General features: G+C 42.0%; 2 protein-coding genes across 8 annotated transcripts; both read right to left on the reverse strand.

Moving 5' to 3' along the window:
• Nucleotides 1-1950: 1950 nt before the first annotated feature.
• Nucleotides 1951-22769, reverse strand: PPIL6 (peptidylprolyl isomerase like 6). Of its 7 annotated transcripts, none has more exons than XM_074948213.1 (9): nucleotides 22492-22769; nucleotides 20869-20964; nucleotides 15461-15649; nucleotides 13372-13434; nucleotides 13101-13248; nucleotides 12138-12233; nucleotides 11581-11637; nucleotides 5575-5710; nucleotides 1951-3375 (listed from the first exon to the last, which is right to left on the reverse strand). In XM_074948213.1, the coding sequence occupies exons 1-9, from the start codon at nucleotides 22573-22575 to the stop codon at nucleotides 3264-3266; spliced, it is 981 nt and encodes a 326-aa protein (XP_074804314.1). In that variant the 5' UTR covers nucleotides 22576-22769; the 3' UTR covers nucleotides 1951-3263. The 7 variants fall into 7 exon arrangements, with proteins under 7 accessions (XP_074804314.1, XP_074804318.1, XP_074804316.1 ...); XM_074948216.1 differs by having other exon boundaries at nucleotides 3294-3371; XM_074948217.1 differs by lacking the exon at nucleotides 12138-12233 and having other exon boundaries at nucleotides 11611-11637.
• Nucleotides 16154-18356, reverse strand: LOC141984817 (uncharacterized). The gene is made up of 2 exons (XM_074948220.1): nucleotides 17816-18356; nucleotides 16154-16727 (listed from the first exon to the last, which is right to left on the reverse strand). Exons 1-2 carry the CDS (start codon nucleotides 18195-18197, stop codon nucleotides 16255-16257), a joined length of 855 nt encoding a protein of 284 aa, XP_074804321.1. The 5' UTR covers nucleotides 18198-18356; the 3' UTR covers nucleotides 16154-16254.
• Nucleotides 22770-23844: the final 1075 nt, after the last annotated feature.

Raw genomic sequence — 23844 nt, forward strand, 5'->3', positions numbered from 1 at the left:
GCACCAGGGCGGGGGCAGAACACGCCCCTTCGGCACGTGACCGCATCCCGTGATAGCTGTCCCGCCCTCTCTCCGGCGATCCTACACCGCTCTAGCCTCCGCGCCCCACTGCCGCGGGCTGGTGAGAGGGTGGGACAAGCCCTGACCCGCCCCACCCCCGCGCGCTGCGCGGAGCGGGCGGGGCCTGGCGCGGCCGCACACGGGCGGGGCTGGGGGAGGGAGGGGGCGCCGAGGTGGAGGCGCTGGCTGCCGGGTCTAGCCTGTCAATGTGAGGAGCCCCCAGTACGCTTCAAGCACGGGGGCCGTAGAGCCAGTGGAGCAGGAGGGGGGGGGGCAGCTGAGGCGCCGCAGAATCCACCTACGCCCCCCATTTAGCGCCACGTTGTGCACAGACTTACACCGTGTTCAGCCCATGAGCGTCCGCGGGAGCTGCAGGGGTGTAAACGAGCGTAGGCCTTGGCTTTTGGCATTTGTCCACTGCCGCCGCTCACACCTCTCCACGTACCTAGCTGAACACCTGTCCAGAGTGCAGGCGCTAACCCCCCCCAGGCTGCATCGTTCCAAGGTTTGTTCTCTCACCGCCATCATTCATCATTGTAAGAATGCCAGGGACCAGCTCCCCTTAGGCCCATCCTCACGCGGTGGAGGGGGGAATGCCTTGTAACACTATAGTGAGGGTCAGGGTTCATATCCATAACAGGCATAGGAACTATTCAGAGGCAGTTTAGTAAAATAAGTATTTAAAAAACTAATGTACACAATGCATCCTCCCCCCCCCATGTGAGATTTGGAAAACAGACAGGAAACCTCTTAAAATAAGCCTGCCACTCTATTACTTGTCAGTTTGACTCCATGTTTTTCTCCAAAGTTTGTAGGAAGGATAGCAGTGCAAGGGAAGAAGTGTTCAGCTGATAATGTGAATACAGCCAGGAATGTTCTCCTGCACAGAATCCCATTCAAGCCCTGTGTCCAGTTGTAATTTAGTGTAACCAGCTGCAGATTCTTAAAAGGGAGACAGTCCTAAAACCCAAAAGTGAGACAGGTTAAAATGCAGCAGTTCTCTATCCCCCCTCCACAGTCACCATCTGTAGGCCACCCACCCAAGAGGTAACAGCCACACTGTTCCCTAGTTGCTTGGACCAGGTCCAGAACCCCACTCTTCCAGCCCTCTACTTCAGTTAATAGTCCCTATTTTTTTATTCCTGTGCCAGGGCTTCTACACTTATGGCAATTCTCCATTCCCCTTGCAACTCTTCTTTCCTAGCCCGCAAGACGGATCCCCACAGGGTGCCACTCCCCAGCTTCCCCCTTTCATCTGCAAATTACATCCCTGCTGAGCAGCTTCTCATAGGAACCTCTCTCCAAAATCAACCCTCCTTTCCTTGGCTGAACCTTCCTTAACTGACCTGGTTCATCCTTCTTTACTTTAGGGGCTTCTGCACAAACCTGATAATCAGCAGGGTTCCCTAGCTCTGGCCGTTTTCTCCCACAGTTCTCATCAGTTCTCTCTGCCAGCTATCAACTAGGACTTTATCAGGTCTCATGCAACTACTGAAAGCTCCCTGCTCCTCCTTCCTACTCCCTTTTCTCAACTGTTGACTGGATCTTTATAGAGGACAGATGCCTTCTATCAGGAGCCATCCAGAGGCCACTAACTAGTCATAGGTGAACTGGACACATTCCCTCTTAAAGGTGCCAATCACACTTGGACAATCCCCCATGAGTACTTCATACTAAAGGAATTAATGTAGTTTATGTAAATATTTTTGCAAAGGAAAAATGTGCTTAATGGGCATCTCTTGTTACTGAAGAGAAACAAACACTATTTAACAAATAATTTCCCACTCATTTTTCTTTTCTAAATCTAATAGATTTAGAAAAATCTATTAACTGGTCCATTTCAATTTTGGCATAGAACGAAACAGTGAAGATAATTCTATAGTCAAGTTACAGTGGGAAATTTTATTGGTTCTGATTGCCAGAATCCAAATACGAACACAAAAGTCATTTCAGGGTAGCAACCGTGTTAGTGGGTACTCCTTTTCCTTTTGCAGATATTGCCACAAGTACTCCTTTTTACAAAACTAATTGTTGTACTTAGGTCTTAGAAATTTTCATCTGATGATTTCAGAGTGCTTTACACAGGAAGGTAAAGTAAAAATTCAAAGACTCTTTTGCCAGTTGCAGACATGTTAGAGAGATTTTAATGGTTATGGTTTATCTTTGTTGAGATTCTGGAACACTATTTCATTTTCCACACTCTTGCCATCCATTTGCCAGCTTCTGCTGAAACCATCTGCTGTCACTACTCCTGTACTATGCCTAAGAGAGATCTTTCATCTCAGAAATTATTTCATCTCAGAAATTACTATGGCAATTGGCAACAAGTTGTGTGTTTAGTCTCCTGAGTCATAAATGAAGGTTTTTTACACCCTTTAGATAAACATTGACTTCTTTATGTGGAACTTTTACACTCATTGAAACCACATCTACTCATTGCTATTTGCAAAATCTCTTGGATAATAGGGTATAGTTTATAATTTCCTGTTTTGGTGTAATTTTAGCATTTTAATGAGTTCAGTTGGGTCCAAATATCTGAATAATTTGATACAATCTGTAAACAAAATAATTAAATATAGGTCTAGGGCCTGGGTCTAATTTTATGTACACTGGTTTTACTCTGGTGTAGCTCCATTGACTTCAGTGGTAACTCTTGATTTATACTGGTGTAAGTGAGATCAGACCTCTGATATTCAGAGACCGCCCAGTACCCCCTTATGTTGAGTTGTACCTTACCTCACATGCACTGATTTTAATATTACTACCAGTGGCATGAGGTATGACTTAGTGTGACTCAAGAATGGCAGAATTGGGCCAAAGGTAAATAATTGTGTCTACTCATCACAATCAATCAATAGCAAATTCAATTATGAAGTAGTGCTAATTGGTGTTCTACTTAACAGGATTATTTATAGTGCAGCCTACAGTAATGTAATCTCTCACTGGACATCCATATTTACACAATAATTTGTATAGCTATATAATGGCATAATGTTAAATTCCCAAGCCCATTAGTATATTCATGTAAGAATCTGTGTGTGAACAAGCCATGAACATGTTCAGAATAGAAAAAATATCAAGCTAAAAAGTTTAGATGTATAAAAATGCTATTTTAGATTAAAAAGCCTACAAAATCTATAAAAGGCTGGTCAGAAACATATGCATTTTTACACATTACAGTAGGAAGGTAAATTGGCTTGTAATCAAGGCACAAGAACGCCACAGTTAATAATTTTACATTCTACTACAGGTCTTTCATTGTATGTAGATACATCTTCCAGTTTCTGAAGAACTTCTGTACCTTCAATCAGCTGTCTAAAGTAAAGGGGGAAATTATATATACATAAAAAGTCAGTAAAGTTATGATTAAGTATCTGATCACTGCCATAAAGCTCTACACTTTTAGTAATCTATTTGACCATTTGAATTCCATGGTAATCATTTTCCACTACAAGTTATGTTAAATGTGCATGATTTAACAAAAGTGTAGGACCATACATGTGTATAGATGATACATATGGGTAGAGGATCAGGAAAATACACCAATAATTTAGTAGCGAATACAACTGTGTTACCTACCTTCAGTGCCTGTCAGAGGTCAGAGCAAGTAAATTAGAAACCCTGAATTCCTTCTATTAGGCTATAACAACATAATTATAGTTTTCTCAGTATGACTGTCTCTTAAAATAAAGGATTCATGCCTTATATGTTCTTTTCTTTATAGGATTGTTCTTCACAGCAGCCTAACATTCCAGGTGTTTCCTCTGAAAATATCCCAATATTTAGCATTTTAGGAGATAGAAAAATGCTACACTTTGAGGTATCTGTACTTGTAATTATTCAAAGCAATCAACGTTGCAGCGTGTAGATACCTTTCCAGATTTTTGTGGCTACAAGTGTCCATGATATCTAATACTCTTCTTCCATTTCAAGAAAAAAAGGTGAAGAGGAATACTGTCAGAAATTGTTCTGCATTTAATTAAAATGGTTTAGTCTCCCCCCAGCCCACACACACACTTTTTGAAGTCTTAGGTCAGTTTTCTTCTTAATTAATCTGAATCATGAAACCAATACAACAATGTACAATTCTACACTGTCTAAACTGTCCTGAGCTGCAATATGTAGGGCTCAATCTTATAAGACCCTGTGTTAAACTGTGCACACACGGGTTTGCTAGCAGTTCATATAGAGAACTCTGTACCTTATCTTTGGCACAGGTGTTGTGGAGGAGGGGAGGACATGTTAGAAGGTTGTGAATGGATCATTGATGTGGAACTTGTGTCCAGGACAGGCCAATGAGGTGTGCCGTAGCTATTTTAATGTAAAAGTTTCTATTGCTATTGCAGAATTCTGTTGTATACCTGTGGAAGGCCAAGGTATAAGGAGTGGTGTGCCAATTTATAGCACGATAAATCCATATAATGCTGAACTGCCCTCTTGACACCTTATGGCCACTCTTTGCTCTTGCTGGAGTAAGCTCCTAGTATGTTTATACATTGCTCTTATAATATTGCCCAGTGCTTGAAATTTCCTGTGCTTTTAAAGTAGGGAGTTCCTGGTAAGATAACAAGACACTCCAGTGTAGAATTAAAGTCAGATGCCACTGATTTAGACACATCCAATTAGAACTCATTTTTAGTTTGTTTTTTATATGTTATATTGGTATGCTTTTTTTTTTTTTTTGCTTTTGAAATGCTGTACTCCTCTATGGTGCATTAGATGATAACCCCGCTGGCATGAGAGTCTCATGCTTCCCCATGCTCCCAGTCTCTTTATGCTAGGAACCGCTAGCTGGGTAGAGGGATCTTAAAAGCCCCAGGGTGAAATCCTGCCTCCATTGACGTCACTGGGAGTTTTGCCATTGTCTTCAATGGGTCCAGGATTTCACTCCTGGCTCTGGGTGGGGAAGGATTCCCCTGGCACAAGCAGGGCAGAGGCAGCTATAAGCTGCTTTCCCAGGACATCTTTGCAATCTTTGGGAGGCTGCTTTTTCTTAGGCCAGGTCTGCGTTAAGAGTGCTTTGTAAGTATAATTATACTAGTATGCTGAACTGACAAAGTGCTTTTAGTGTGGATGTAGCTTATACTGGCATAACTATACTTTTTCCAGTATAGCTTATTCTAGCCTGCCAGAGCGAAACACACTATACCAGTAAGAGGGCAGTTTTGCAAGTATAACTGTCTACACTAGGGATTTTTGCTGGCTCAGCTATGTCAGAAATAGCACCTCATCATAGCCCTGAACAACACAGCTATGATAGCAAAAGTCTACTGTATAGACCTGGACATAGACAGGGCCCAGACCTGCCTTATGTTTTGCCAGGAGCCTCTCCAGCCCCTGGCGTAGCTTCGGACTGGGAGGGTGCAAAAGTGGCTTAAACCCTCCACCCCTGAGCTGTGAGTTCTGTGCTGTGCCTCTCAGAGATGAATCTCAGTCTTGGACAATGGTATCTTAGAAAACCAGGAGTATTTTTTTTTTAAACATTTTAAAATTATGTACCTCTAGTATACATACCCAAAAGCCACATATTTTTTATCCATATAGGGAGTTGGCTGTAGTGTGATATAAAACTGTGAACCATTGCTGTGACGTCCCTTGTTGGCCATCCCAAGAATCCCTTTTTTGTTGTGAGGAATGGAAAAGTTTTCATCTAGAAAGTTTACAGTAATAAATGATCATAGATTTAGTTTGCCTTTTACTCACGGTTGCAACTGCTACAATCCCATCTCTTCCACAACCCCTTTCTCGCCTCTTGCTTCCTTTTCCCTCTCCCCCATTCTTATTACTTTCTTTCCTATTATATACTGTACATTGGGAGCCTTTCAGCAGGTCGCCCTTCAACTTTCCCCCAAGTTAGTGAATGGAAATGAAGGGGATTATAGCTTCCTTTGACTCTGGATCACTGAATTCTGCTTCCTAGAAAGAGGTTCAGAAATAATTTTGGGTTATCATCCTGGAAAAAAACCCTAGTGATAAATATTCAAAATGTAATTGCTAACATGCTGCAGACTTTAATAGTATGCCAACTCTGCTATAGCATCTTTTATCTGAGGATCTCAGAGCACTTGAGAAACAACAGTGAATAGGCTGGTTAGTATTATTCCTATTTTATGGATGAGGAAACTGAGGCACTTAGAAGTGAATGGCCTGATTTTCAGTGGTGCTAAGTCCCCATAGTTCTGTGCCATAATGACTTGTCCTGAGTCAGACGGTAAGTCAACAGCAGAACCAAAAGTAGAATCCAGAACTGTTGACTCCAAGACTCTCATTCTGACCTTCCATATTAACCTCCAGTTGCTAATTTTTAGGGAATACCAAGTTCTGGGCACTATATGATTAAAGGCCAGCTGCGGCTATGGGATGAGATAAAAAGGGAGAGAGTTGGCAGTGGCGATAACACTGGATTTACTGCAGTTTCTGCACTTCGCATTAGACAGGGGTGAGGATGATAAGACAGACCAAGTGCTACAATTTTCTTTCCACCTCCTCTCAGTGTTTTGTGCAGTGATCAGAGAAAATCCAAAAATCCAGTGCAGCCATTGTCACCAAAGAGCTTACTTTTCTCAACAAAGAACACATTACACAATGCCATGCTTAAACAGAATTAACTAAACCACATAAAAGAGATGCATTTTATCAGAACAGCTTACAGTAACTGGCATGTTTATTTATAAGACTCACTCAGTGCTGTTTGCTGCATATGGAGAGTTAACAAGAGCACATAAAAAGCAAACTGAAGTCAAAGGAGTTACAGCAGAGATGGGGAGAAGAGCTAACAGAGCAGAAAGGTAGGCAGGAGATTATGCAGGGACCTGAAGGCCAGGACAAGTTGCTTAGGATTGTTGTGAAAGGTGAGGGGATTAGTTGAGGGGTAGAACATGGCTGGAGTGGCAGGTAATTTAGATATTTGCAGCAGGGTTTCGGAAGGATGACAGTTCTATCATGGAGAAGATGGAGAGTTGTTTAGCAAGTACACTCATAGCACAAAGAAAGAACAGATTTTTACTTGAGGAAGTCTGAGTGGTGCCTGGACTTTCTCCAGAAGCATTCCGTGGTGCAGAAGACTAATGGATGCAAGGTGTAAGACACATTTTGGAGGTGGGAGAGCCCAAGGAATAGGGTGCAGAACAGAAAAGAGTTGTTGATGAACTTGAGTCAGCTGAGGAGAGAGAGAGACCAAGGAGGGAAAGAAAGAGGGTGGAAAGCATCAGAGAATGAATGCCAGTGGACAGGAGGTCACAGAAGGAATGTGAGATATGCTTGGGGGATGGTGACAATGATGATTTTCAAAGACGGAATTCAGCAAGAGGGAGATCAGCAAGGGAGCAGCTTCAAGTGAAGACCACATTGAAAGTGAATCAAGGTAGTCTGTGGCGGAATTGATACAGATCTGCAAACTGAAACATCTCTAAGCCCCTTTGTTGCTTAGGCTGATACGTCATATTGTGTAAGCTGGAATCCAAAGAAAGCGCTCCACAAACTCAAAAGGAATGATGGAAATTTGGGCTCAAGACATGAATAGGGATTATATTCTTCTTCCATGTTTTGTTATTCTTACTCTACTTGAGGGCTGTTCTCCCAAACTAATTAATAAAAATGGCAATTAAATTCTAAACGAAGCAGTTGCTATGCTGCTGTTTGTGAATTGCAGTAATCACTTAAGCAGTCTAATTTTGGATTAGGCTTCTTTGTTTTAGAAAATGACACTTCAGTCCAAGTGGTTCTCTGTAATTACCTCAGTACTTTGAGCTAATTTCAGGGAAATGTAGAAACATCCCATTCATTTCACAGAATATTGCAGCGAATGGATGTTTGTCAACTGTGGACATTCATAGAATTTTAGCATCTGTGAGTGGTAGCTGTCACTGTTCTCAGACAGCAAAAATAGGAAAGCCATATAATCATCACATTAAAATTCCATATCTGAGTGAGCACCTTTATAAAGGACTGAAAACAATGATTATCTTTTAATTTTAAAAGAGGGTTTAATATGGACAGTCTTCTCTTTTGAAGATTCAGTATTTATGGTGTGTGAAAGAGGGTAACAAAATTCCTTTTAGGGACAGTTATAAGATTGACAGAACTCAAATTAAGTCTATCTTAAATTACTTTCCTAATCCTAGAATATCTACTGCTGCCTCAAATAGAGTTACAAGAGGGATAAAAAAGACAAGCTTCTCTCCAAGATAACAAATGACAGGTACTGGATTTGTCTGGAGGAACAAACAGAGTTGCAAGTCACTAAATCCTCTAATTCTAATCCTGACTCTGCCAGTGTCTTGCTGTGTGGCCTTGGGCTAGTCACTTAACCTCTCTTAGTTTTTCCCTATCTGTAAAATGGAGAACACACTACTTACCTCACATGGATGTTGTGAGGATTAACATTGGTACAGCATGTTGTATATGTAAAGCACTATAAAATATTAAGGACTAGATTGTGGCATTTATGCCACAGTCCTGCACAGAGCGGTGTGGAGCTACAGCAGTCCAGGAGGAGCAACAACAGAGGTTGTGCCTCAGGGGCACACTCCCCCTGCTGGGGCTGCCCAGTGCACACTGCTGTTTGTTTTAGGATTGCCCAGATTGTTCCTGCCAGCATGAAAGCTCACAGTTTCCAGAACAGCTCTGGAGCAGGTGCATTGAAAGAGAACATATAATGAATAGCAGATGCACAGCTGGTAGTGTTCCAGTATAGTCTGTAGAAGATATCTATGCAGCGTGGGTAGGGAAGAGGAATCAGATGAAGATTTCTAGCACGTTATTAAAATGTTTTGGTTTCCATTGATTTAGCTTATAGACCTGATTGATGGTTTCCCCAAGAAACAGGTTACTTTCTTGCTGAGACTCCTGTGTTCTGAGGATCTATGCTTCACAGTACTCCAGGTGCATGTGATGTTGGAGGGAGGACAAGCCACTCTCCGACTTTCTCTTACCCAATTTTTGGTAGGCAATGTGCAGTGCTCCCTGAGGGAAAGCAACAGGGACTCTGAGAAAAGTTTGCAGGCTTTGTGGGAATCACTTGTTTAATTTTCAATGATTTGAAAATTCCTGTAAACTTTCCTGCATGTCTATGCTACTTTCCAGCAAGGCAGCACCATGGCAGTAATTCATATGTTCCTAAAAAAACAGTCCAATTACCTGGATATAGTTTAAATGCAAACTTTAGCCCTTTTGCTTAGTCTTGCAGTTTCAAGGTGCGAATCACTTATTGTCAGTGAAAGCTTAACTGTCTTTGAAAATAAAGACTGCAGTAACACTTGGTGGGTGAGGTAATATCTTTTATTGGACCAACTTCCAGAATAGTGTTGTGTGGCTAGAAAGCTTGTCTTTCTCACTAACAGAAGTTGGTCCAATAAAAGCTATTACCTCACCCACCTTGTCTCTCATATCCTGGGACCAACACGGCTACAACTACTCTGCATGCAGTTACACTTGGCAGTTCTGAACTGTTGGCTGATGCCCAGTCTGCTGAAATGTGACATAATTTGCAACACTGGCAGTAAGGACACTTTATGTAAGAGAATATAGACTAGTTCCCAGCTGGCTTTAACTGTCCTAAAATATCTTTATGAGTAATTGTTACTCTAAACAGACCCTCCTCCCTTTAAATTGCTGCTTTGACTGTTTATTTGAGTTGTTTTTCTTAAATATTGCTCTGCCATTGACAATTTTATTATTATTCTTTTTATTACTCTTTATGATTATAGGGGTTTGCATCTTTGGTTTGATGTTATGATCTGTAGCTCCTGTTCGGTAATTTTAGATTCTCACAGTTAGAGTTGAGAGACTAAGGGTCTAGCTCTGATCCCACCCTGGTATAAATCAGGAGTAACTCCATAAAGTCAGTGGAGTAATAATGCTGTATAAATGAGATCAAAATCTGGTCCTAAGACTCTAAAGCTGCCTGATTCCCATTTTCACAGAGTAAAAATCAAGTAACTTCCATTAATTTCAGCATATTTAAATCATCCCAGTATAATGATGCAGCACAGAGGCCCATTGGTGCCAGCTGGCAAAGGTTTTGCTGTTCTGTAACAGCAACTCCTAACAGGCTTGACAAACTCACTATACTTAGCGCACCTCTTTCATAGTATTTATCCATGAAGAAAATCATGTGAGGTCTTAAAAGAAAGCTAGTGCCCCATTGGTTATGAATGTTGTCATAAAATGTATGTATATATACTATTTAAAAAGTTATGTATGTACACTAAAAATATGTTCCTAAAGTCTGTATTAAGGGAGAGTAGACAAACAGGTTTCTGCCAGACAAAGAATGTTCATTCACCTGTTTCTGTTGGTCCACAGGTAAAGTAAGCATTGTAGATAACAGGGGGGAGTCATTTACATACAAAGTCAACAGGAGGATGTGAAATCAATAGAAAAAACAAGAGACAGGGGTTCTATTGTCACTGAGGACAGACCAAGAACTTTAGGATATAAGCATAAGGCAAGGCGACACCCTTTTATCCTGCACCTTGGATAGACAGTGCATTTACATTCATAAAAATGGGATCTCAACCAGCTTTGGTAGGAAATGCTGAAAAAGCCTTTGGGTGAGAGAAGACTGCTTTAGACAGGAGATCAGTATTAAGTTTAGTCTATAAAAAGCATGTACTTATTTTGTTTTATATGTAATCCTTCTATATCCATTATTCTTAATCACTCTCTCTTATATCTTGGTCTTTGATAATAAATTTATCATTGTTTTTGCTATAAACATATCTCAGTGCTCTGGTATTACACAAAGAGCAGATCCTGAGTTGAATTGTGGAAGCTGGTGTGTATAGTGTTCCCTCGGGGACAGCAGGCACAGTATTACTGTTGGTGTTCAGTAAATAAGGGCTGAACACTACAGGGAAATGCTTGAAAGGGCTTGGGGACTGGGGTGCATCTACTGGTTACAGCTGTCAGGGAAAGTAAGGGCTGGCAGAGCCCTGAGGAGATTGTTTGGGTGGCTAACAGGCTGATGATGTCAAGGAGCTGACACCCAGTTAAGCACCAGGAAGTCTTTCTACTGCTGGAGGCAGGGGGGTAACAAGGTTTTTCACAGTCCAGGCCATCCTGAGAATCATCACAAATGAATATGTGGTATCAGTGGAAGCACAGAACCCATACTTAACATTTACCCATTATAGTGCTTCAAATTTTCAAAGCCCTTTTATAAGCATGAATGTTCGTAACATTCCTGTCAGGTAGGTTAAGTATTATCCTTATTTTACAAGTGGAGAAAATGGACACAGACAGGTGAAGCTGAAAATCATATAATGAGTCAGTGGCAGAGCCAGGATTACCAGTCAGAAAATCAACCCACTAAACCAGTCTGCCAGGAGAACTATGTTAACAACAAATAGAGAATAATTCTGACTGGTACGAGAAAGTCTGAAACTGCTGTTGAGATGTAAGTGATGAAAAGGAAGGAAAAAAAAAAAACTAACTAAACCTGAGAATACTTCAATGCAAATCCAGTTATTTACCTGAAGTTTGGCTTATGCATGGTAAGATAAGGAAATTTAAATATACCTTCAAAAGTGGGTCCATAAATTGACTCACCACTGTCTCCTCTTCCAGCTGTTATGTCTGTATGCGATTAGACAAAAGTGACAGAATACAAATGTTCACCACTGGCATTAATTGGCACTTTCATTGGGCAGTTTCAACAGAGGTCAAGGACATGGGTCCCGATCCTGCAATTGATAATATGCAGGTGGACTGCTGCACCTGTATGGAACCTGGTTTGAATGCAACGGTCTCCACACAGGTGCAACAGTCTGCCTGCATGCTATCAACTGCAGGATTGGGGCCTTACTGGAATTGCAGAATGAATTAATCTCTCGCTCCAAGAGGTGGTCTCCAGAAATAAGTAATCCATATATACTGTACAATAAGAAACATTATATATATATAAAAATAAATACCCTCTTGCTGCTGTGCTAATACAAGTACCTGCGTACCTAGTTTCCAGTATTTAGTAAAATACTTCAAGAGTGTTGCTGGACTGAGGTACTAGTCTTAAGAAACAGATTTCAGTATATGAAAATGTGCCACAGTGAATACGCCCTGTATCCATAAATAATTACCTGTGCTTAGAACAAGGGATGATGAAAATAAGGATCTGATAATATAGCAAGTCAGGGCCAGCAAGCCTTCAGTAAACTCCCAGCCATTACACAAAGCTGACAAGTATAGGAAACATATAAAAACACAATTGAAAAGAGTTTGAAAAACAAAAAAAACCCAAAACAGTTGTTAGTTTATTTAAACTCTTGTATATGTCACTCAGGTAAAAGGAAATCCTCCTCAGAAGTAAGCCAGTTATTTTAAGTTGCTCTTCTGAACCTCATATGTATCTCTATTAAATGAATTACTTGGGGAAAGAAAAAAGGATGTCTTGGAAATCTGATCTTAAAACAGTATTAACTAAACAATGTTTGGAGTAGGAAGGAAACACAGGGAAGAGATGCAAGGAGGTGAGAGAAGAGAAACAGAAAGAACTGAAAGAAATCTCTTCAAACACACCTATGTTTATTTTTACTGCAATGCTGTTTTCTTGGATTACTCATCATTTACTAAGCTATTCTCCTAGATTCACAATGACACTTTTCATGCACAACCCCGATGTTCAAATATACTCCATGTCACCAAAACCTCTGGATATCTATGACTGGTTAAATACTTATGTAAAGTAACATCTATACAAAACACATAGGATGTTTCTTATGGATTTTCTCAGTGTTTAAATGTTTCCTGCTAATTTCTTGCGAAGAGCCTTGTGAAAAACTTTTGGCCAATTAAACAAATAATAATAATATGGACTATTGATTTCTTATCCATGGTTTGCTTATAATTAGGGAACAAGATCACCAAGAGAGAAGACACTGCTTTTTGTTGTATATACACCTCAGTTAAAACCTTGTCCATCACAAATTGTTTAAATCTCTAAATTCAGCTTTATTTTGTTGGACAAAATCTAATTTTCATGCTGATTATTCCATCCAAAATCAGAATTACACCAGATTTACAGAAGATGTTTTTAAACGTACCTCCTCCTTGTATCCAGCCATTTTTTACTAATCGATGAAAAACTGACTCTTTATAAGTAAGCTCCAGACCACTGCGAGAGGTCCCTGCTTCTCCTGTACACAAAGAGCGAAAATTCTCACAGGTTTTGGGGCACATATCAGAATAGAGCTGCAAAATGAAGGGAAGTAAGTTTGTAAATAACTTCAAAAGGAAAGATCCTGCAGCCCTTTCTCATGAGAATAAGAGCTGCAAGACAGGGCCTTATGTTTGCTCTTTTTTTCTATATCTTACCTCAAATAACAAGGTGCCTGTGGGCTGCTCCTGAATAGCTATATCCAAGTACACAAACACATGCTGTTTAAATCAGGAAAAAAATCCGGTTAAAAAAAAAAGTGTCAAAATCTTTTAAGTGTTCACTATTCTGATGTAAGACAGTTTAGCTGCTCAGTAAAGTGGTCTCAGGTTTCTTTTTATAACGAACATCTAAAATGGACCCATAATTAGGTATCAAAACAGTTTTTAGAAATAATAACATATTAGCTATATAATCTAGTATTTTGTTGAAACAAAAATATTCAGTAAGTTTCAGGTCATTCTTGGACAAAAAAGACCATTATGTCGCACTAGGAGACAGCAGGCTGGGCCCATTTCATCACTGGTGTAAGCAGGTGCAGGTTCACTGAGGCCTATGTAAGATCACAACCAATTAATCCGTAAAAAGAAAAGGAGTACTTGTGGCAACTTAGAGACTAACCAATTTATTTGAGCATAAGCTTTCGTGAGCTACAGCTCACTTCATCGGATGCAGCTGTAGCTCACGAAAGCTTATGCTCAAATAAATTGGTTAGTCTCTAAGGTGCCACAAGTACTCCTTTTCTTTTTGTGAATACAGACTAATACGGCTGCTACTCTGAAATTAATCCATAGTAACACTGACTGCTATACCAAATGGAATTATTTTGCTGGATGGCTGATCACTGGTCAGATATAAGGAGGTAAATAATTAAATTCCAGTCAGCAAGAAGCAAACTTAATTCAGCATTTTTTAGGATAAATTGATCTCTGATAGGAAAAAATTTTTAAAAAATTGTATGACAACTGAATTAGATTTTCCAGAAACATTGACAAAAATTAACCCATTAATCAAACATCATAGTGTTTGCAAAAGCATTGAAAAGTTCAGCTGCTTATCTGAAACTTATCTGGACATCCTGGATGAAACCATGGCCCCACTGAAGTCAGTTTTTGCCACTGACTTTGATGGAGCCAGGATTTCACCACTTGAGGGTATGTCTACATAGCAGCTGGAAGCAAGCGTCACAGCTCAGGTAGACAGACTCACGCTAGCGGGGCTCAAATTACTTCACTAAAAATAGCAGTATGGACACTCAGGCATCTCAGGCTGGAGTTTGGGCTGCCAAGCCTAGGGAGTTGTGTGGACTTGAGAGCCCAAGCGCCAGCCTGAGCTGCAACATCCATACTGCTATTTTTAGCCCGCTACTTAAGCCCTGCTAGGCTGAGTCTATCTACCCAGAGTGGGAGGCTTGCTCCCAGCTCCAGTGTAGACATATTCTGAGTCTACAAAACTGGTCTGGAAATCTCAAGAAAATAGGTTTACTCATGATATTTGTAGCACTTTTGATTTTGGTCCTAGCTGAAACTTCACAAGAGCATTCCTTTCTTTGGCATTTCAGCAGTTTTCATTCCAGTTCTGACCAGAAACAACTTAGCTCTATTCTGTCTATATTCCCTGGCTGCTGAGAGGTGACATTCTCTCCTTCCTCTTCCTCTTCGCTGCTAGTAGGAGGTGGCTTTCCACAATTTCCCTCCCCTCTTGGCTGCTGGGAGAAACAAAATCTCCCATCTCCTTTCTCCATTCCCTGGGTATGGAGATAACTCTTCTTTTCCTTAACTCTGGTGGGATGCCAGTGATTATTTCTCTTTGCTGTACCTTCCATGTGGTGGTGGGAGGGAGGAGAGGAACCAGACACTACAGTGCAGTTGTCTCCTTTCATTTCTTGTTGGGTTTGCCATTTTGCCCAGTAAGCAAAAAGTAGGGCAGAGAGCACAGGTAGGGAAGGCAGTCCTTTAGTATGACAGCAGCATGAACTTCACTGTAAGTCTGTGGTCTTAGACACAGAGTGCAAATCAAGAAGTCAAAAACTGAGTGGCAACCATACTGCAGATTTATATGGATGGATCTAAGAAGTCATGTCTAGAAAGTATCAGTTCCTCTTATCCTCTCCCCAAGACCCCACTACCCACCAAATCGCAAGCAAACAAGCAACCCATTGATAAGTCACATCAAATAATTACAGTTACATAGCATATAACTGGTAGCAGACCCTACAATTTCCTTTTAGAAACCAGTGTAACCTGCCTTGCTATTTTGCATATGTTTGGTGTAAAAATCCTCAGTAATAGCTTGGTAAAGTGCCACAGGTTTAAAATCTTGGTAGTTCCACTTGTCATAAGCCCACTTGAGCAGTTCTTGTTCACTTCCCAGCAGTTGGCCATCAATAAAACACATCACGCTGGAGGGATACTCCCAGGTTTCACCTTTCAGTTCCTGAATTTAGAAGAAAAAACGAACATCTGCAGGAATTACACTTTGGATTTAGTACAGAAGCAGTCAGTAATACAGACTCAGATTCCATGCTGATGAATGTGATATAAATGCCTAGTTAGATGGATTTATTTTTTTCGTTTTACTTGTTAGGTGTTTATGCTTTCCCTTCCCAAACTCCACCCCTCCTAAGAACACCACCATGAAAAACAAAACATAGGAATCATTCTACTATATTTTGCAACTTCTCCTGAAATCAAGAATAAATGTCCGAAAGCTATAGAAGGCTTTCCAGAATCCTGTTCTAACAGAACATGATCATAAAAACAAATTATTCTGGTTCCACATTTGGGTCAGCTTGGAGGTTTGCTTTGGCAAAACCCATTCACCAAACTAGGTGTAACCTCTATAGTTACGTATAATTAATCAAGGATTCCCCAAGGGAAGCAAGGGCTCTAAACCACATTTCAGCATGCTCATATGTAATTGTTGAGTCTTGAGGGCTGTAATTATACTGATTTTTTTAATGAGATTCTCCCACCATTGCTTTAGCACTTATGCAGTTTCATCAGTGCAAGTAACGGTGGGAGTGCTGCACTTCAGGCTGGCTAAAATGCATGGTGATGGGGGTTGAGTGGAGTAGGTAAGGGTTGTAGTTTGCAGGCCTGGATGGTGAAGCTACAGATGTTGGAGGCAGCTGGTGGCGATAAGAACCCGGGGGCAGGAGTGGGTTGGAGGTGACATGGGGGCACAAGGGAAAGAGTTTTGGGACAAGGGCTGCGGGGGCGGGGGGGGCAGGCATAGTAGTGCTCCGCCTGCATAGCTACAAGCGCCTGTATCAAGTCCACTTGGCGCTCCATAATGCTTAGCAGCTGCTCTGTGCTTTGGTGCTGGCGATCTGCATTCTGCTGGCGGAACCTCCTTTCTCTCTCCCACCACTCCTGTGCTTTTTGGTTTTCATGAAGGGACTGCTGCATTACTTCATGCAGCATGTCCTCTTTGCTTCTACGTGGTCTCTTCCTAATTCTTTGGAGTCTTTCGGCCAGTGATAACACGGACGGCTGAGATCTCAAGGTTGTATCTGTAAAGCCAAAATGCAACACTTAACAGAGGCAGCATTGTTCACACCAGACAGAACAATGATTCACCCGTACTTAAAGACAAGCACAGTGTACACAATAGAAGAAACTGCCCGTCCCAAAGCGAGCACACACAACCCACAGGAGCCCCAAAATGGTGAGTAAGCACAGGGGTAAGGAGGACTGATTGTTTCACGGCTGTTCTGTCCTCTGGGTTTCTGTGCCTTGGGGAGAGCTAACAGCTGCAGGGGGCCCCCATATTTAACACTGTCCCCACATTTTCCACGAGTTCATCCTGGAAGATCTCTCACTGCTGAGGGTGAACTGGGAAGGAAGGGAGGGTCTTCTACTACAATGTAGCTTGCACCCTGGCCCATATGCAGCTTGCTGTGTGCAGCAATGGTCCCCCTGCCTCATGGCACAGTGGCGCATGTTAGCCTGACTGGGACAAGGGGCACAGTAGCTCTCCCAAGCAACCTTAGGGGACTGGAACACATGACTTATGAGGAGAGGCTGAGGGAACTGGGATTGTTTAGTCTGCAGAAGAGAAGAATGAGGGGGGATTTGATAGCTGCTTTCAACTACCTCAAAGGGGGTTCCAAAGAGGATGGATCTAGACTGTTCTCAGTGGTAGCTGATGACAGAACAAGGAGTAATGGTCTCAAGTTGCAGTGGGGGAGGTTTAGGTTGGATATTAGGAAAAACTTTTTCACTAGGAGGGTGGTGAAACACTGGAATGCGTTACCTAGGGAGGTGGTGGAATCTCCTTCCTTAGAAGTTTTTAAGGTCAGGCTTGACAAAGCCCTGGCTGGGATGATTTAGTTGGGGATTGGTCCTGCTTTGAGTAGGGGCTTGGACTAGATGACCTCCTGAGGTCCCTTCCAACCCTGATATTCTATGATTCTAACCTGCGCAAGCGCATTGCCCACTTCTGCATGAGACCTTTGAAGAGATCACTGAGGCCGATTACCGTGATGTGAGAGATCACAACAATGCCCTATTCTGCATCTAGGCATGTATGCTGCCCTAACCCTCCTCGCACCAAGAGCCCACACCGTATAACTTCCTTCCCAAAATAAAAGCCGCTTACCGGGCACCTCCTCTGGTGTTTGTCCTTCCCCAAGCACTGGCTGCTGCGACTGGCTACCTTCCTCCTGGCTTGAGAATAGCTCTTGGCTGCATGCATCTAGGGATGCCGGGGTGTCTCCCTCCTCCTCAGCACCCTCGCTCCTTGTTTCCTCCTCCTCCTCCTCCTGCCTTGTTGAACTGGGCTCTGAAGTGTCCATGATGGTCCTCGGAGTGGAAGTGGGGTCGCCCCCAAGTATCGCGTCCAACTCTTCGTAGAAACAGCAGATCGCGGGGGCAGCACTGGAGCGGCTGTTTGCCTCGCGGGCTTTGTGGTAGGCATTCTGCAGCTCCTTCACTTTAACCCTGCACTGCAGTGCGTCCCGGACATGGCCCCTTTCCATCATGTCCCTTGATATCTGCCCAAAGGTATCATAATTTCTATGGCTGGAGCACAGCTGGGACTGGACAGCTTCCTCCCCTCAAACACTGATGAGGTCCAGCACCTCACCACTGCTCCATACTGGGGATCGCCTGGCGCGTGGAGGAATGGTCACCTGGAAAGATTCGCTGAGAGCACTCCACCCCTGGCTGAGCAAACAGGAAGGGGATTTTCAAAATTCCCAGATAATTTAAAGGGTGGGTCTGATGGGTGGTTACCTGAAGGCAGGTCAGTAGAGTTCAAAGTGATGACCAGAGTGGCTAGAACAGGCATTGTGGGACACTTCCGGAGGCCGATCTGAGTGCATTAACGGTGGCGCCCAGCCGGGACGCAGGAAGCGTTATGCTTCTCGTCAAGGTGGATTACCAGAAGCATTCCAGCCGCAGAGTCCAGGATTTCTACGTGCCTTGCCAGTGTGGATGCGTCGTGAGTTAGGGCGCCCAGGGCTGCTTTTTTGCACTCTAACTCGCAAGTGTAGCCATACCGTCATCAGCATAGACAGGGCCTAGGATGGGCTTGTCTACTCAGTGAGTTAGCATGCAGCAAGCCAGGGTATGAATCTATAGCACACCAGCTTGCCATGCACTGACTTGACACAGGGACACTGCTACTATGCATTAAAAGTGCTGGTGGCAGTGTCCGCATGGCAAGTTTGTGCACAGGACATTCATGTCCCTGCTTGCCATTCATTAACTCATCAAATGAGACAAAGGGCTTGCCTCCATGAACAGTGATGCAATATAGCAACATATGCAACCCAAAAATCATAAAACAAAAAATTAACAGCCAATTCTGCTCTTGGATATGTGTCTGCAATTTGTATTGATTTTAAGGACCCCAACGCTCTTATACCACACACATCATTAACATATCTAAGACTCTAAATAGATGGAGACTGGAACAGAGGTTGCCCCTATGTTCGTTGACCTTAGTTGCAATTTTGGCAACTGTAATGATTGAGCCATTTTTGTTGGCCATTGGAACAAGCATCTATATGGTAGATATGTAAGGACCCTATTAGGCGAGTCAGATTTTTCATGTGTTTTTTTAGGATTTAACATAAATTATTAAAAAGAATAAAGATTATATTGATGGGGCTCTCTTATCTTTCAGAATTAGCTTTATTATAGGAATTAACCCCGAGACTCGAGATCAGAGAAAAAATTGCCTAAATATCTAAGCACTCTCTTTTTAAACATGATTCATTAGATTGTGATAGTGAAATGTATTAGAGGGCAAAGACAAACCTAGCTGGTAAGGATGTAGGGTAAATTCAGTCCTGGTGAAAGCAGGCACAATTCAACTGTCTTCACTATAATGCTACTCACTTATGCCAAGGCTGAATTTGGCCCCTAGCTTCCATATACAGCATATTAGCAACACTGTGGTAATAAGTGTTGCCTACAAGACCTCTGAAGTCTTAATTTCAATGAAAAATCTTCAAAATACTGCTTATCTTTTGTAAAAATTCCAGTTCAAAGAGGGGCTAGATTGGTAATGGTAAACAGAGTTCAGAATAGTGTGGGTCCTCTATATAGCAGGGAAGGAGAGCTAAGAACTGATGATCTCAAGAGGTCTGATATGTTTAATGCATATTTTGCTTCAATCTCCATTAAAAGGGTAAATGGTGACTAAAGACTAATATAATTAATATTAACAACAATGGGCAAGGAACAGAAGACAAAATAGGGAAAGAATAGGTTAAAGAATATTTAGAGAAGATAGGTTTATTCAAGTTGGCAGGGCCTGATGAAATTCAACCAAGGGTACTTAAGGAACTAGCTGAAGCAATCTTGGAATGTCAGCAATTATCTGATAACTCAGAGGACAAGTGAGGTCCCAGAGGACTGGAGAAGGGCAAACAAAGTACCTCTCTTTAAAAAGGGGAACAGAGGAGCCAGGGCATTGTAGACCAGTCCGACTAATTTTGATATCTGGAAAGATACTGGAATCATCTAAATTTACTTGGTCCTGCCTCAACACAGGGGGCAGGACTAGGGTCCTGCCTCAACACAGGGGGCAGGACTAGGGTCCTGCCTCAACACAGGGGGCAGGACTAGATGACCTCTAGAGGTGCCATCCAGTTCTACATTTTTATAATTCTATGATATAGAGGACCCCCCACCCCCAATACAGTTGAATTCTTAGTGGCAGATTTAGCAGAGATGCCAAAAACTGAATGCATGCGCAAGGAGGCCTATTCTGTTCAACCCTAGAAGTGGTCTCCTCAGACTAGGATCCAGGCACATTGGCAGGCCAATCTGGGGAAGTATGCACTTGCTACTGCAACTGCTGTAAATACAGGACTTGGCTTTCAAATGCTTCCCAATGTTATATATACCTTCTGCAAGCATTACAGATACTGTATATTTAAAATAAAGTTTCCACAGAGAAAAGGACAGACCATTGCCCTCCTCTTTTGGACTAGTCCTACCTTAGTTTTCTTCCCAAATCAAACAAAATACCTGTTTATTTTATGTTTCTGCACCAACCAAATGGTATCATGAACAGAACTTGGAGAAGGTATAGAACACCTTTATCTTTATCTACTGCATAGAAGATAGCTCTGATTTGTCAAGCAAAAGCTAAATCGAGGTAATTCAAGCACAATTCACTTTGGGGAAAAAAAAAGGCACCTTTTTTTTCTCCTGTAAATATTCATGCCATGCAAATTCTAGCAGAGGAAGCACTGCAGGCTCTGCAATCTTGGTTGGAAAATTCAGCCTCAGAGCCTAGATTTTCAAAATAAAAGAAATATTTACTTCCAGGCAGTTTACTTGAAAAATTCTCATTACATTTTGTATTCTCTTAACTAAACAGATTAGGATCCAGGCACTATGTTTTAGTTTATTTCATGGCAGTTTTTTCACACATGTAACATAGCTCCCGACAGTTACATAAGACTACACAAACTGTTTTAAATTAGTATTTTAAACTTGAGGTTTTTTAGCATTTGCAAAAGCAGCTGCTTTCCAAACATTAACTAGTTATACTCACACTACCCCAATTAGGGAGGGAGGATAAGCAGATGGGGAAACTGCCACAGAGACATTGTGTGTCTGAGCATCATCAGTTGCTCTCGACTTCATAGGGAGTTGCAAATGCTAAGCATCTTGCAAGATCATTCCCAAAGCCATAAGTGAATCAGGAGCACAGTGAGGATTAGAACTTGGGAGATCCTGAATTCTAGTTCTTGTTGCCTCTATCATTTTATGAACAGTACAGTAGAAGTTAGATATGGAACATTCCCATTAGGCCATTTAGGCTCATCTCCTGGAGTGCAGAATTTTTTCCAGGAGTATATCTTCTAGACCTTTATTCAGGCTGATTTGCAACGTCTCAATAATAATTTGTATTTCTATAGTACCTTCCATCTAAGAATCTCAAAATGTATTACAAAGATGAACAAATTAAAGACCTAGATCCTGCGATGCTTTACACAGATCATGGCGCTACAGCCAGGGTAACTGGGCACTGGAGAATCATCCCAGTATAGGAGGGTTCTGCTCAGCCCCCACTTTCTGTTCCCGCATTAGCGTTTGTGGCCAGGGAAAAATGAACATTGACAGGGTGTACCTTTCCACCACAGCTGTATCTGCAGCTGGTAAATTTAGGCTGCTCTAAATAAAGATGAGGGACAAGCTCAGCAGCCAGCCTGTTTAGGATTAGAGTAACAAAAGGTCACATTTGCACATCTCATCCTAAGCTGCACTGCGTGCTGCTTGGATATGACCAAGGACCTGGGTCTAAATCTCCCAACACCCTGGCAAGGTAGGTATTTTTACTCTCATTTTACAGTAGGGGAAATTGAAGCACAAGTAAAGGTTAACTGACTTGCCTAGGGTTGCAGAGCAAGTCAGATGGTGTTTCATTATATTTTAAATCCTGTGTGGCATCACAATATGCAATAAATACTTTAGAACAAACAATTGAAGGATCCTAAGTACCACATGCTTGACAACAAAAAACTGTACGATCAATAAGTAGTTCCCTTCACACTGGTATCATTATAAATGCATACATGAGATTAAATTATAAACTCTAAAAGAGAACCAAATGTGGAATTTTAAATCTTAATTTCATAAAAATATCTAGGGCCACAGACAGTCTTCTAATTTGCTTTGTATTTGATTTTAACAATAATGCCGGCCACTACTTTTGCAATCTCCTGTCCCTAGAGCCCCTAGGAAGCAGAAACAGAAAGGAAGAATTTCAGACTGTGCTTTCTTCTGCTACAACAATGGCCTGGGAGGAGTTACCTCTGCTGTACACTTCGCCACGTGGAACACAGGCTCTTTGAGAAAACCGACCACCGTCAACTGCTGCAATTGCAGGGGACCCATGGCACCCTCACCCCGACCGCACACACAGTCTCCTGGTTTTTCCTCCTTTGGTTGCTGCTGCTCTGCTGGCTGTCCAGCCTCACTCCAGGTCAGCTGGAGGAGGGAGTGTAAACAGAATTCTGCTCACCATAGCAACTCCAATCACAGGGCTAGTGCTCTGCAGCTTCAAGTTGTACTACAAGCCTTACAGATAGAAACTCCGCCTGCACATACATTATACATATCCTAGTGCTGTGCAGGGAGGAGGGATTGTTTATGAGTGCGCCACTTTCACGGGGCATTTTATTAACACAGTGCTAGATCTTTAACTGCATCCTACATTGGTCTCCTTGGGTGGAGTTTACAAATGTGGCAAAGTGACTGAGGTGCACAACACATAGCTAGGATAGTCCATCAGCAAATGAAATAAAAAAAAAAATAGTACCACGATCGACACACACACAAAAATGAAATGGTAAATAAAGACAAATCAATAGAAATAGAATGTTTACTTTTTCTTTTTGAGAGAGAGACCTCCCACTAAAACCTCTACCCACAATTAAAACAGATCCACTTACGGAGGTTAGGTGGCTATATGGGTATGTGCACTCACCTTTTACTATTTGGACAGTTAAATTAAAATCTTCTTTTAGAAGTCAAACAAGAAAATTTACCTGTCTTAAGTATTTATATCGCTTCTATTATCATGGTAGCTAAGTGCTTCTATGAGGTGTGTTCATTTCACACTGGCCTGGAAAGGGTTAATGTGGCCTATCAAATTTCTTAGCCCCTTTGAACCACACCTGAGGGGAGTCAGGCTTGAGAGGCAAACACTGACTGAGGATTGAGCCCAGTGGCAGGAGCAGGCAGGGCTGGCATAAGACCAGCAAGCAAGGATAGAAGGAGGCTTCAGAATGGAAGTATGCAGTCACTCTCTGGACTTAAGAGCAGGAAAGGTGGAAAGCCAGGAAGGAAGCAGTCCTGGGATCTTGCTCCAGAAGGAAGGGTTTATGCAGAGGTGTGGTGGAGAAAAAAAACTTGATAGAGGTGGACTAGGAGGCAACCTAGGGAAAAAGCAATAGGGTAAAGCAAACCTTGGCTGTTGACTGAATGGTCCCTAGGCTGGAATGCACAGTGGGCAGGCCTGAGTTCCCTTACCAGTCATTCAGGAAGTGGCATACCCTTGAATTGGGGGACTGCTGAAAACTATAGCTGGACAGTCCAGTAAGACTTTGATAGGAGTGTTGGAAGGATTCATTAGCTAATATTTATACTAGATTTTGAAACTGT

This window comes from Natator depressus, chromosome 3 (genome assembly GCF_965152275.1).
Source record: "Natator depressus isolate rNatDep1 chromosome 3, rNatDep2.hap1, whole genome shotgun sequence".
Lineage (NCBI taxonomy): Eukaryota > Metazoa > Chordata > Testudines > Cheloniidae > Natator > Natator depressus.

What these genes read in the sequence shown, in the direction of transcription:
- LOC141984817 (XM_074948220.1), bottom strand. Translation starts at nt 18,197, where the DNA reads ATGATGGAAAGGGGCCATGTCCGGGACGCACTGCAGTGCAGGGTTAAA. An exon ending in AACACCAGAGGAGGTGCCCG is followed by an intron (nt 16,728 to 17,815) that starts GTAAGCGGCTTT and finishes TTGGCTTTACAG; the next exon opens with ATACAACCTTGAGATCTCAG.
- PPIL6 (XM_074948213.1), bottom strand. Translation starts at nt 22,575, where the DNA reads ATGGGTCCCCTGCAATTGCAGCAGTTGACGGTGGTCGGTTTTCTCAAA. An exon ending in CAGGCACCTTGTTATTTGAG is followed by an intron (nt 13,249 to 13,371) that starts GTAAGATATAGA and finishes TTCATTTTGCAG; the next exon opens with CTCTATTCTGATATGTGCCC. An exon ending in ATCCCTTGTTCTAAGCACAG is followed by an intron (nt 11,638 to 12,137) that starts GTAATTATTTAT and finishes AATCGCATACAG; the next exon opens with ACATAACAGCTGGAAGAGGA.